The 14,148-nt window shown below is 50.8% G+C and overlaps 1 protein-coding gene across 6 annotated transcripts in view; it reads left to right on the top strand.

Annotated features, from left to right (window-relative positions):
• ERGIC3 (ERGIC and golgi 3) overlaps window positions 1-14,148 on the top strand; it is a 96,542-nt gene that overhangs the window by 41,012 nt on the left and 41,382 nt on the right. For 3 of the 6 annotated variants that reach the window (XM_075901423.1, XM_075901419.1, XM_075901422.1), the window contains one exon: window positions 13,084-13,098. The exons of the other annotated variants lie outside the window; for them this stretch is intronic. In XM_075901423.1, the coding sequence (XP_075757538.1) occupies window positions 13,084-13,098 (15 nt within the window). The remainder of the gene's footprint in view (window positions 1-13,083; window positions 13,099-14,148) is intronic. 6 annotated transcript variants of the gene reach the window in all.

The following is a 14,148-nucleotide window of genomic DNA, read 5'->3' on the forward strand; positions in this document are numbered from 1 at the left end:
GTTTGTCATTTCTTCCTAATCACTTTTCTAAGATGATTAGTACCATTCTTTTTAATGTCTTCTCATATTATTCTTGGTGGAATTCTGGCCATTGCGCAAAGCAGAATTGGTGCAGAATTCCATGTTTTTCACACATAATTGGAGTGCAGAAATTCTGACCATCACTAGGGGCCACTGGACTATGCAAATCCCAGTTTTCAATGAGTGGAGCACCCAGCTCGTTGGAGATGAAAGATCTGCATACTCTGGCTGTCTTGCTTGATCCTTATTCTCTTGGAGATGGGAGAGAGCTCAGGAGATCCAGCTCAAGCAAAGAGTGAGGAAAAACAGGGCTACACCACACTATGTTCCCCAGATGGACAGTAAAGAAGCTGTGGGGAGGAGTAAAGGTTCTGGAAATATAGGTATCTGAGCTAGGGGCTGCCCCATGGCTGGGCTCTGGAAGGTCCCATGGCTGGTCTTGAGGCAAGGAGAGTGCTGGTGTCTGGACTCTGGAAGCTCCATGCCGCTCTGTCTAGCATCCCCAAACTGGAACTGGGTTGTCATAGGGGGTTTCTTTTAACTCTCTACTTTGTGGAGGGGCTCTTTTTATTTTAGTGTGATTTGTTGATATACTTGTTTTAAAGTATTTTAAAATAAATAACCAAAGTAATTAAAATTGGAGTGATTATATTGTTATTTTGATAAATGAATTTTTCCAGAATTTTCAATTTTTGGCACAGAATTCCCTTTCCTAATAGTTCTTAACATTCTGTTGAGATTATATTTTCCAATGTGTATTACGTCATATTTATCCAGATGGAATTTTATCTGCCATGTTGTCAGAAGTATGTTTATTCACAAAAGATCTGTAAGGGCATGTCTGCACTGGGAGCCAGCTTCCTAACCCAGGTACACAGATCCATTCTTGTGGGACTTGAGCAAGCACACTAACAAGAGCCATGTGGGTGTGCAGTTTGGGCAGCCCCATAAGCTTTGAAGGTTACCAGACTCCTCAGCTCTGAGCTCAGATGGCTAGTCTACATCAGAGCTACAATGTCCACACACCTATTTTTAGCTTGCTAGCTCAAGCTGTGCTAGCGCTTACCTGTGTGTCCGGAGTGGGAGGCTCACTCCCAGCTTCAATGTAGTAGACCCTAATAGTCACCTAAACATTCTCTGCTTAGTGACTAAAAGGGATGGCAAGAGCCAAGTCTTACTAACATCATACATCACTCATGTCTGTATTCTAGAATACAGACATACCTGGCAGGAATCAGTGACAGTCTTGTACTGGCAATTTGAAATAAATAGATGTATCTACTTCTGTGCACCAGTTTTTCTTTGAGTGATTGTTCATGTCCATTGCACATCAGCTGTGCGTGCTCACCACATGCGCTGTGCCAGAAGTTTTTTCCTCAGCAATATCTGTGGGAGAGTAGCTCTGGTATCTCCCTGGAATGGTGCCGCTATGGTGCGATATAAGGGGTGTTGCATGTTCCCCTCTCCCTCAGTTCCTTCTTGCCACCAGTGATGGTGCAACAGAACTGCTGTGGCGTCAGCCAGTCTTGTTCTCTACTTGTTCTTGCAAATGCTGTACTTTTCTTGTATGTAGTTCTACTTAACATTATAGTTTTAGTAATAGTTTGTAGTTGTCCTGCATTGTACTTAGCTTATGAATGGGCATGGCCCAATCCTCAGACTTCAAACTTTGCAAAGAGTGAAGGTGTCCTATATTTATTAGTGACCCACATAATAGTTGCCCGAGACATCTCAGTGTGGGGTACATTAGTGATAAGTGCCAAATTTGAAAATCATTTAAGCACTGGACTAAAGCGGAGAGAGACATTTGCCTTTGGGATCTCAATGGAGTTGAGGCTAACCCTGATGCTGGTGTAGAAGTCGACCTTGAGCACCATGGCTTTGGTGCACAGTGCCCCATTGCTGCTATTTTCAAGCTGGCATTGACCAAGAAACTGAAAGCATCATTGAGGGGTTGAGTTGACATCACATGGATAAGTCAGGAGGAAAGGTAAGACCCTCATCACCTCTGTTTGGGAATTGGGCCCTAGATCAAGTAAAATGGGCCAGTTAAACTTGGACGCAATGAAGGTCTCTGTCACTTCGACATGCTGTCAACCCTGGATGCCTTGTGCGTGGCACAGAACTCCAGTGGCACTAACACCGATGGTATCAGTCCATGACAGCTCCTGGGACCATTGAGGAAGTCATAGTGCGCAAGAACAGCTGTTCTTCTTCGAGTGGTTGCTCATGTCCATTCAAATTAGGTGTGCGCACTGTGTGCACAGCATTTTCCCTAGTGGTACCCATAGTGCCAGCAGGGCGCCCCCCTGGAGTGGTACCGCCATGGCGGGGCATAAGTACCCCTGCTGGTGTTCCCCCACCTCAGTTCCTTCTTACCGCCCGTGACAGTCGTTTGAGCGTGTCTCTCTGTTAGTTCAGTTAATGGTTTCCGTTTCTCTTAGCATTGTAGATAGTTCAGTTAGTTAGATAGTTACTGTCTCTTTGTTTTCTTCTCCCCCTTTGGGGGTGAGGAATGCCAGGGTCGCAGGGCTTTAAGGCGTGCGCTGTCTGCGCAAAGTTTATGCCCAAAGGAGACCCCCACGACAGTTGTCTGAAGTGTCTGGGCGAGCCCCATCTTACAGATGCCTGTATGATCTGCAAGTCATTTAAGCTGCACTCTAAGAAGGAAAGAGACTCTCATCTAAAATTTCTCCTCATGGAGGCGGCTTTACAGCCGGCACCGGCTGGACATTCTGCGGTGCGCAGTGCACCGGCGTCCACGCGTGAGGCTCCATCTCGAAACCGAGCCTTGGTATCAAGGGTTTGGTATCAGCCTCACTCCCTGGCACCGAAGAGGTCAAGAGCGTCCCATGGTAGGTCTCCGAGCCGGAAGTGTCTGGCCTACACTGCAGTGCGGAGTCTCCGGGGCGCACGTCCTCGTCCACCACGGTGCACCATAAGCAAGAGGGACGCCCATCCAGTCCAGGGCAACTACCCTCGCACCGCCCTTCCGTGCCGGACTCTTTTGAGGCGGCACATGATCTTATTAGCCTCACTACCTCCCCTCCGTCGTCGGTTGAGGTGGAGAGGTCGAGGTCGCCTCCACCAGAGGCCGTGTTGGCACTGGTTTCGCCACAGCACCAGCACAGCCGGACGGCACCAGTCGCTTATGCAGTGGGACCATCCCCTGTGGGACCAGTACAGCTTGCCTCTTCATCGGTGCCTGCCTCGACACAGGCCAACAGGCTTCACTCGGCGCTTGACTGGAGTCGACCTCCCTCGACGCTGGGACCTCTTCCAGACCCCGTCTTGGTTGCTCCGGTGCTGTGTCACTCAGACCTTGCAGCACAGTCTACGGTACCATCACCGGTATCAGCGCTGAGCCGCTTTCCCGGGGCGCCGTTTTAGTCGTCGCCACCAGACCCTTCAGCATCAGCCTCTTCAGCACCGATGCAAGTTGCAGCACCGTTTCAGGCACCAGCATCGACCCCATGGGCCATGCCAATGCCGCCATCACCGGTGATGTCGGCCTCTTCGGGGCTCGTCTCACAACCGATTCCGACTTCGGCACCACAACCGGCACCGGGACCTGTCCTCCCGGTGCAGCAACCTGCTCCAGTCCGACCACTGGGCTCTGTTCTCCTGGCACCGGGTCCGCTCCCGGCACCGGGACCTGTTTTCCTGGTGCCGCAACCGGCTCCACCCTTGGCACCAGGACCTGTCCTTCCGGTGCAGCAACAGACACCACATACGGCACTGGCACCGGGACTGGTTTTCCTGGTGCCAGCACACCCCTCATTGCGTGCACGCGGGCAAACCTGAGTCTATGGCCAGGTTTGTGCCCCCTTCTCCCTTCTCGGTGGCAGGATGTTCGTCATCTGCGCCTCCCAGGCCTGAGTTAGACTACTCATCGTATTCCGATGCGGCGTTGTTCAGGTCGGAGCCCTCAGGATCTTCCTCGACTCATAGATCCCATTCTCGGCACCGACGTGATCGTTCGCGGGTGCAGCAAGCTTGGCCACCTCAACCGCAATGGCCTTTCTGGACGCCGTGGGCTTACCACCAGTGGCAGAGGCCTGTGCCCTCCTCTGTGGTGTCTGTCGTACCTCAGTGCCTCCGGTGGTCTGGACTGTCAGTGTCAGCGTCGTCTGGTCAGGGTCGTCCTGGCGCGCTCCTGACAGGACCTCTACTCCGTCGGTGATGATAAACTTTCAGCTGCATGCGTAACAATCGGTACTCCCTTTATCTAGAGTGTTAGACCCCGTGCACTTGGGTCAACACAAGAGATCTCTGAGAGGCCCCGGAAACGACAGATGCAGGCAAGGTTTGAAATCAATCGAGCAGGTTTATTGTTAATGCGAAGCTCTACCAGTTGGTAACAGAGATCAGTACAATGTTACACCACTGGGCACTATGGCCCACGTTGACAAGGTACCAACACCGGGCAGGCCTATTGCCATATATCAGATATTAACAGCAGTTAGTCAAAGTTAAGCTACTGTGCAGTCTGTAAGTTTAGGCAATGACACCTGCCGTTCAGGCGCCTAGTGCACCCCCCCAAGGTCGGCCGGAGAGCACCCTCTGCGGTGTCCTTTTATAGACAGGTACAAACAACTTACATCACTTCTTTACGTACCAGGTTATCACCCTCTGTTGCCTAGCTACCACCCCTCACCTTATGGAAGGGGGGCTTACTTACTATCCTTCATGCTGTCAATCCCGACCTGGTCCTGAATGTAGGTCGGTATGTGCATTAGTTTTTAGGGAGTTTTTGTATCAAGACATTTCTTATTAAGATGTTCCATTACTCCCCTTTGGCTCACAGTCTGTACCCAGTGCATCCCTGTGTCCTTCCATGCTTGACCTAACTTACACAATCACACAGTTATCAGTAGGGCCTCTTTCTTGGCTCCTATGTTACTGAACCAAAGTTTTGCTCATTAGATTGCATGCCTGTTGCTGTTTCCATGTTGCAGGCCTTAGGCCTGCTGACTCCATGTTACTGACCCTCCACTTACTACAGTGTCCAGTGGCTTGGGGCACCGTGCGCAACCGTTGGCATCGCTTTCACGACCCTTTCCTTCCCCCCCAGAGGTCGGTTGCTACGGATGCCGCTGCTGAGCCACAGGCCTCGGTGCCGGATCCGCTTCCGCAAGTGGTGCCGCCTGCCCAGCCGGCTCTTCGACCGGGCCCTACACTGGATCTGGTACCTGTCCAGGAGTCGTCATCATCGTCTCCTGATGAAGCCTTGGCGGATCCCACACCGGCGCTGCCTACTATGGATGCTCAAGCGCATCAGGATCGGCTTAAGCGTCTGGCCTCCAATCTGGGTGTCCCAGTGGAGCCAGTAGTGGAGGACACGGATCCCATGATTGACATCCTCTTGGATGATGCGCCCGCCCGCTTGGCTTTACCACTTAATAAAACCGTGGCCAAGATTGCCAATGCCCTGTGGCAGATCCCGGCGACCCTGATCCCTACCTTAAAGGGAGTTGAGAGGCACTATTATGTTCCCCAGTTGGAGCACGAACACCTGTACTCCCAACCTGTCCCGGGGTCCTTGGGCGTTCAGGCTGCGGCTCAAAAGGAGAGGCTTCCCCAGCCGGGGCAGTCCCCAAAAGCTAGGGAGCCTAAGCGCCTTGATCTGATGGGCCGTAAGGTGTATGCCACTGGCGGGGTGCAACTCCGCATTGCGAACCAGCAAGCGATGCTGAGTCGTTATGCATATAATACTTGGCAGGCCATGGATAAGTTTAAGGATAAATTGCCTGCTGAGACCCGTCAAGAGTTTGCGGCCATGACTTCGGAGGGCAGAACCATTGCCTGCACGGTCCTTCAGGCTTCCCTGGATGCTGTTGACTCTGTAGCCCGCACCATGGCCTCAGGTGTGGTTATGCGCCGTGGTGCCTGGCTGCAGGTGTCTGGAATACCTCCAGACATCCAAACCACGATCCAGGACCTGCCATTTGATGGAAAGGCCTTCTTTTCGGAGCAAACGGACTCCAGGCTCCATACGCTTAAGGACACGAGGTCTACACGCCGGCCTCTCAGCATCGACAGCTGCCCTACAGACAGCAGGGGAGACAACCGGGATAACCTGGCCCCAAACAGGGGGCTAGGGTGGAAGGCTGGTGCGCGACTCTCTAGCAGCCCATCAAAACTGGTGCTTGGGTTGCTGGGAGGAACCTTGACCAACCCCACAGGGGTTGTCTCCTCTTGGGCAATGTCGACAACCCCTTGCAGACTAGGGGCCCGCAACCGCCCCCGCAACCGTCCTCGTGCCCACCGTGGGAGTGCGGGGGCGGTTGCGGGCCCCTAGTCTGCAAGTGGTTGTCGACATTGCCCAAGAGGAGACAACCCCTGTGGGGTTGGTCAAGGCTCCTCCCAGCAACCCAAGCACCAGTTTTGATGGGCTGCTAGAGAGTCGCGCACCAGCCTTCCACCCTAGCCCCCTGTTTGGGGCCAGGTTATCCCGGTTTGCCCATGCCTGGGTAGAAATCACCACCGACGCCTGGGTTCTAAAAATAGTCAGAAATGGCTATACCATCCCCTACCTGGGCTCGCCCCCTTCCAACCCGCTCACCCCGTCCCTTTTCAGGGACACCTTTCACGAAGGCATCCTCCGTCAGGAGGTGCTAGTGCTCCTCCAAAAGGGAGCCGTGGAGAGGTTCTCCTCACATCTGAGGGGCAGAGAGTTTTACTCCTGGTATTTCGTTGTCCCAAAACCCAAGGGCGGGGTTTGTCCCATCTTAGATCTCAGGGATCTCAACAAGATGGTGAAATCCAAGTTCAGAATGGTAACCCTGGCCTCTGTTATCCCGGTTTTACATTTAGGAGACTGGTACGCAACTCTCGATCTCAAAGACGCTTACTTCCATGTGGCAATAAGACCCAGCCACAGGAGGTTTCTCTGTTTTATTGTTTCCCGATGTCACTTCCAATTTGTAGTGCTCCCATTTGGCCTTTCAATAGCACGCAGGGTGTTTACAAAATGCATGGTGGTCGTAGCGGCATGTCTCCACAAAAAAGGAATACACGTTTTTCTGTACCTAGACGACTGGCTGATTCGTGGTCGTTCCTACAAACAAGTGGAGGCCCATGTTTCCCTCACAAGGGCCCTCTTCGTAAGGCTGGGGCCCATGCTAAATGAGGAAAAGTCATCGTTGACTCCCAGCACCTTGAATTCGTAGGTGCCCTCCTGGACACCAGGGTGGCGAGGGCACTCCTCCCCAGAACCAGGTTTCTGTCCATAGTGGAGTTGGTCTCTGAGTTAACCCGGTTAAGACCTATCACGACGGCTCGGGTCTGCTCGAGATTGCTGGGACACATGACGGCATGTACGTATGTGGTACGCCATGCCCGAATGAGGCTCAGGCTTCTCCAAGCCTGGTTAGCAAGGGCGTTCAACCAATCCAGGGGTCTCTGGGACATGGTTCTCTCAGTGCCCCCGGAGGTGATAGCCTCCTTAAAATGGTAGACCCAGGAGGCGGTGGTATGCTGCGGGGTTCCGTTCACTATACCTCCTCCCTCGCTCACGCTGGTCACAGATGCTTCAGACCTGGGTTGGAGAGCACACCTGGGGTGTCACAGAACCCAAGGTTTGTGGTCTCCTGCAGAGCGGGCTCTGCACATAAATATCCAGGAGCTCAGGGCAGTCAGGAGAGCCTGCGAGACCTTCCTGTCGAAGCTGTCTCGCCGCACTGTCCTGGTCCGCCTGGACAACACAGCAGCTGTGTTTTACCTCTACAGGCAGCGGGGAGCCCAGTTGCTTCCCCTCTGCCGTGAGGCTTTGTGGTTCTGGGATCTGTGCGTAGCATACAACATAGTTTTGTAGGCAGAGTACCTGCCGGGGTGCAAAAACTTGCTGGCCGTTGCTCTGAGCAGGTCCTTAGGAGCCCACGAGTGGTCTCTTAAAGATTTGGCACTTGGTCAAATCTTCCGCTGGTGGAGTTGTCCCCTACTAGACCTGTTTGCCTTGGCATGCAACACCAGGTGTCGGAGCTACACTCCAGGGGGGATGCCATGACCGTCCTGTGGCCGGCGGGCATCCTCTATGCTTTCCCTCCATTTCCCCTAATTCCCAGGGTTCTGACCAGGGTCAAGACCTTCAGGTCCACGGTCATCCTGATAGCCCCTCCGTGGCCCAGGCAGTTCTGGTTCCCTATCTTGGTGGATATGCCCAGCGAGGAGCCTGTAACGCTCCCACTGGTTCGGGATCTCCTTACCCAACCCTGGGACGGGGTACCATGGTTCACCTGAATCTCAGCTCTCTCCACCTGACGGCCTGGTTTATCCGTGGCTGACCCCACCGGAAAGGGAATGTTCCCAGGAGGTACAGATGGTGCTCCTACATGGTAGGAAACCGTCTACCAGGCAGTCGTACGCAGCCAAGTGGCAGCGCTTCTCGTCTTTGGCAGCCAGAAGGGGAGTGCACCTGTCCCGTCCATTCTGGACTACCTCTTTGAACTGAGGTCCAGTGGCCTCTCTACCTCCTTTATCAAAGTCCATGTGGCATCTCTCTCCGCCTTCCATGTTGGTTCGGCAGGAGTTTCTCTGTTTTCTGACCCTGTGGTCAAAAGGTTCCTTAAGGGTTTGGATAAGTTGTATCCCTCAGTTAGACCACCTCTTCCCGCTTGGGACCTTAACCTCGTGTTGTCTAGATTTGTGTCCCCTCCCTTTGAGCCACTGGCCACGTGTTCTTTGAAGCACCTCTCTATGAAGGTTGCGTTCATTGTGGCCATTACGTCGGCTCACAGGATCTCAGAGCTGAGGGCGTTAACTGTAAACCCACCCTACCTAGTGTTTACTGACAATAATGTGAGGCTCCATCCTTATCCGGCATTTGTCCCCAAGGTGGTGTCACCATTCCATTTGCCCCAAGAAATTTACCTCCCAGTTTTCTTTCCAAAGTCCCACGCCTCCCCTAAGGAGCAAGTGCTCCATTCCCTGGATGTTAGACGTGTGCTAGCTTTTTATATTGATAGGACTAAATGCTTTCTCAAATCCACACAATTGTTTATTGCTGTCTCTGACAGAATGAAATGGCTCCCAATATCGACCAAGAGGTTGTCCAATAGGGTTGCAGGGTGTATCAGGGAGTGTTATGTCCTGGTCGGGAAGGTCCTGCCCCGGGTTACAGCACATTCCACCAGGGTGCAGGCGTCCTCTGTAGGTTTGGGGGCGCAGGTTCCAGTCACTGCAGGGCGGCCACGTGGTCATCGTTCCATACCTTTACAGCGCACTACATGCTGGTACAGCAGGCCAGGGAGGATGCAGGGGTGGGTTCTGCGGTCCTCAGCTCTGTATTGTAAATATGTTTATCTGTGTCACATTGCACTTTCTACAGTTTTTTCTGTGTTCGCTTAGTTGAATAAATTTGTTTGCATTGTTCAACTTTCGTGAACTTCTTTTTCTGAGTGCTCCGACCCTTCCTCTTTGAAGTGGGGTTAGCTTGGAAGTCACCTAATTCGAATGGACACGAGCAACCACTCGAAGAAGAAAAGAACGGTTACTTATCTGTAACTGCTGTTCTTCAAGATGTGTTGCTCATGTCCATTCAACTCCCTCCCTACCTCCCCTTCATCGGAGCGTCCGGCAAGAAGGAACCGAAGTGGGGGAGCACCAGCAGGGGTACTTATGCCCCGCAATGGCGGCACCACTCCAGGGGGCACCCTGCCGGCGCTACAGGTACCACTAGGGAAAACGCTCTGGAAGACGCAGTGCGCACACTTAATTCGGATGGATATGAGCAACACATCTCAAAGAACAACAGTTACAGGTAAGTAACCATTCTTTTCTTGCGCAAAAACTTGCAGAACGTCTGCAGTGCATGCACGTTCTTGTGCAAGTAAATTTACAGTACAGTGTCAGAAAACACGAGGAATAAGCCCTCTTGCACAAGAGCTCTTCCACAAGAAGGCAGTGTAGACAGGCAACATGAATTTCTTGCACAAGAAACCCCTATGGCTAAAATGGCCATCAGAGCTTTCTTGTGCAAGAGAGCGTCCACAGTGCCATGGATGCTCTTGCGCAAAAGCACATGGCAGTGTGGACATGCTCTTGTGGAAGACCTTTTCCACAAGAACTCTTGCGCAAAACAGTTCTTGCGCAAGTAACCTGCAGTATAGACGTAGCCAGAGAGATCCTCCTAGGCCCGCACCACTCACCACCCTCCCATGCACATAATAAGTGCTAAGCCTCAGATACTGGCTTTGAGAAGAGCTCCTTGCCACTAGCTAAGACCTGTTGCCAATGGAAGAGCTTGAGAAGCTGGCAGATACCCTGTTTGATGTACTGAGCTCCACTGCTCCCACCCATGGCTTTACTTCTGCACAAGGGGGTTTTGAAAATCAGAAATGTCCTTTGGAAAATCCCTGTTCTCTTCAAAATCCTAGCCATGTATCAGTTCTTGGGTCTTCTAATCAGTGACACAAAGTCCGTGTTAGTACGTTTTCAAAGGACGGAATTCATCAGAGTGGTGCTCAACTCAGCTTGACTGAGTATTCCTGCCCATAGATGGATTTCAGGCACCAAGGAGCTCCATCACAGAGGTGTCCGAGTTTCCCCTGACCACAGCCACGGTCTGTAAGTGCCTGTTGGGCCATATGGCAGTGTGTATGTTGTGACGGTGTATTGGGGTTTTCCCGTCTCCTGCCCCGCCATAATGACACAGACAGACTCCACCAGCCAGTAGAATAGAGGGAGTTTATTGCTTCTCCAGGATACAGCACAGATGTAATCTGGTTACAGGGCAGGCCTAGGATGCCTCAGCCCCCTTGAGATGGGGGAGACTGGGCCCCTAAATTCCAGCCCCTTTCCCTAGGCTGTCTCCTCCATGCTCCCAGCCAGAAACTAACTCCCTCACTTCCAGCCCTGCCCCCAGCCAGGGCTCCACTCCCCTTCTTCCCATTGTTCCGCTCCCTGGGAGATACCTGTCTGACGAGTTTCGAAGCCCCCTTTGCATAATGACTCATCCCCTGCCCTGCTGGGCCATGCTACAGACAGCAGCCAGTGGAGGTCGCCCACTGCCCAGCATAGAACCAGCAAGGTACCCCCACTGCGTCACATATGTGCATGGTCCATCACACCAGAGTATACATGCAACTGCTTTAGCAGTGGCAGCATCAGCCTACTCCCATCCCCCTGGCAGTACTTACTTCCCTGTGGTGTTGGATTAGTCCAGAGAACATCCTGTTTAACACGTCCACTGGTGTCAGATGGCTCAAATCTTGGTTGGCTGGTGTATCTCAGATCTCAAGACCCAAAGGATGTGGACCCTGGAGGAGGTGACCTTACACAAAAGTCAAGGAATTCAGAGTGGTCTGGTTACCCTCAGGGGTCTTTCTGCTGCACCTGTCAGGAAAATAGTGAGTCCTTACTGACAACACAGCCTCATTGTTTAACATCAACAGGCAAAAAGGAGCATGCTCATTGGCTTTCTGCCAAGAGATACTGTTTCTGGGATTTGTACATCAATCATCACATCCATCGGGAACCAGGTCACCTCCCTGGAGCCAGAAATGCCCTGGCAGATCACCTGAGCTGGGACTTCACATGGACCTCCTGGTGGTCTAAGCTCTTCCAAAGGTGGAGTTTTCTCCTGGTGAACCTGTTTGGCCCTAGGCACAACAGAAAGTGCAATTGGTTTAGCTCCTCCAGGGGACTAGTCAGGGTTTCCATCTCCGATGCCGCCTTCCTGTTGTGGTCCGAAGATCTGATGTACACATTTCCACCAATCCCTCCCATCAGCCTGGTTCTGGTAAAGATCAAAATAGAGAAAGCTTGGATTACTATGATCGCCCAGTGTGGCCTCACTGGCACTGCTCTGGGGGCGAGGCTAATATTGGGGTCTGAGGGCTGGCACGTGGGGGAGGGATTTGGGTGCAGTGGGGCTCTGGAAACAGGAAGCTGGAACTGGGGTGGATGGTGGGGGGCTGGGGGATTCTGAAGGTGGGAGGCTGGCACTGAGGGGTTGGGTGCAGGGGACTCTGGGATCATTGGCTGGCACTCGGAGGTAGTGGAGGGGGTGAGGTCTCTAGGTATTAGGGCTAGCATAGGGGCTTTTGGTGAATTGGTAACATCATATTTGCATATTCATTATTTATGTAATGAATATGCAAATAAAATGTTAACGGTCTGCCAAAAGTTTGTGAATGGGTTTGCCAGTCCCTGGTATCAAAAAGATTGGGAACCACTGTTGTAAAATGACCACAGAGAGGCAGCAAGGAGCCAGAGATGAGGACTGTAACAGTTGTAACTCCATTGGGCCAGCAAGGGGGCAAGAGTGGAGAAAGGAATTAAGTTTGGAAAGGAGAAGACTTGAGAGGGGACAGGCTAGCGGTTTTCAGGTATCTAAAAGGGTGTCACAAGCAGGAAGGAGAAAAATTATTCTCCTTAGCCTCTGAGGATAGGACAAGTAGGGAGGTTGTGGAATCTCCATCTCTGGAGATATTTAAGAGTAGGTTAGATAAATGTCTATCAGGGATGGTCTATGCAGTACTGGGTCTTGCCATGAGGGCTGGGGACTGGATTCGATGACCTCTCGAGATTCCTTCCAGTTCTAGTGTTCTATGATTCTATGATATATTTCAGAATTTGTCACCCCTTCTCTGGTTGTGCCCCTGCAGTAGCCATGGATAGGCACTTCTCCCTGGCCCTAAACTGCTGCATTGAGAGAGGGCTGGGGTTTTCTCTCCCCAGGGCAGCCTGCATACTGAACCCCTCATCCCTAGCGCCACCCTAGAACAAAGATTTAAATGAAGAAAAACAAAACTTATTTGAGTTAAGGACCCAAGTAATGCCAGGCAAATCTAGTAATAGCATTAAGGCACAGATGCTAACATTTCGTTCTCCTTTTTAACTATTACTTTCTGGTACTTTCCCTTCTCCAGTAGTCCTTGGTAAAACACCACAGCTGATTTGTGAGACCAATTTACATGGGCTCAGTACTGGTTAGAAAAATAATTAGTTTTTGTCTTCTTGAAGATGTCATTTCGAAATTCAGCCTTACCTGAATATATGCTTTTCAGTATAAAAATCTGAATGTTTCTCTTTTCTTTCCCTATCCTGCCTTATTTGAAGTGCACGCAATTGAAAGTAAGTAATGCTTGCTTCTTTCCTTTTCTTACACTGTTCACTATGTAATTAATCTAATTTCTGTTATTTGCTATTTCCATAAATCCTCTTGGTGAGGGTATATAGTGCACTGGCTTAAGTTCTTAGACTGAAATTTGTGAATAGGTTTCAGAGGGCATGACCATTATCTCTTTCTTTATGGCTAGATAAGAGGGTACATCTGTTATAACTAGGGTCCCAATTTGGCAAGGTTGAAAAGCCTGGATTATTTTAATAAATCTAAGAGACAGTAGGTAGGTGTGTGTATTTAGGTTGGCAAACTAACTGAAAGGGGCCTTGTAACAGTTTGGAGGGGGTGAAGTGGATAGACTTTAAGACCAGAAGTGATGATCATCTAATCTGTCCTCTGTCCTCCTTCATACCTCAAGACAGAGAATTTGTGCCAGTGATTGCTGTTTCCAATCCGCTATTTTGTGATTCAGGATTGGGGTTAGAGCAGATTGAGGATTACAAATCATGTGTTTCATTTTTAGATGTTAATTACAAATAATTGATGTAGAAGATTTTTAATAGTAAAATGTTACAAACAATAAACACCCTCACTAAAGATTGTGGTGGATTATCAATCACTTAGGAGTTCTTAAATCAAAATTGGATATTTTTCTAAACATGTTCTAGTTCAAACAGCAGTTAATTCAGGGAAGGTCCTATGGCAATCCTGTGTGAGTTGTATAGGAAGCCAGAGTAGATTATCAATGTGATATTCCCCAGAGTGCTGTTTGAACCCCTGGACTGCATCCCCCTAGCTGTCCATTTTAGGGTGTTGTTTACACTGCACTGATGAACATCAGCTCCTCCAGGCTTTGATCACTGATGGCTGCCAGCGTGCAAAGTCACTCCCAGCTGAAGAAGTGGATTGTGCCCATGAAAGCTCACGATACCATCTACATTTTTTGTTAGTCTCTAAGGTGCTGCAAGACTCTTTGGGGTTTTTTTCAGTTACAGACTAACAGGTTTACTTACCCCTCTGAAACAGCTAAATACATGAATGCTAATGTCGAGCCATCCATG

This window comes from Pelodiscus sinensis, chromosome 18 (assembly GCF_049634645.1).
Source record: "Pelodiscus sinensis isolate JC-2024 chromosome 18, ASM4963464v1, whole genome shotgun sequence".
NCBI classification, from domain to species: domain Eukaryota; kingdom Metazoa; phylum Chordata; order Testudines; family Trionychidae; genus Pelodiscus; species Pelodiscus sinensis.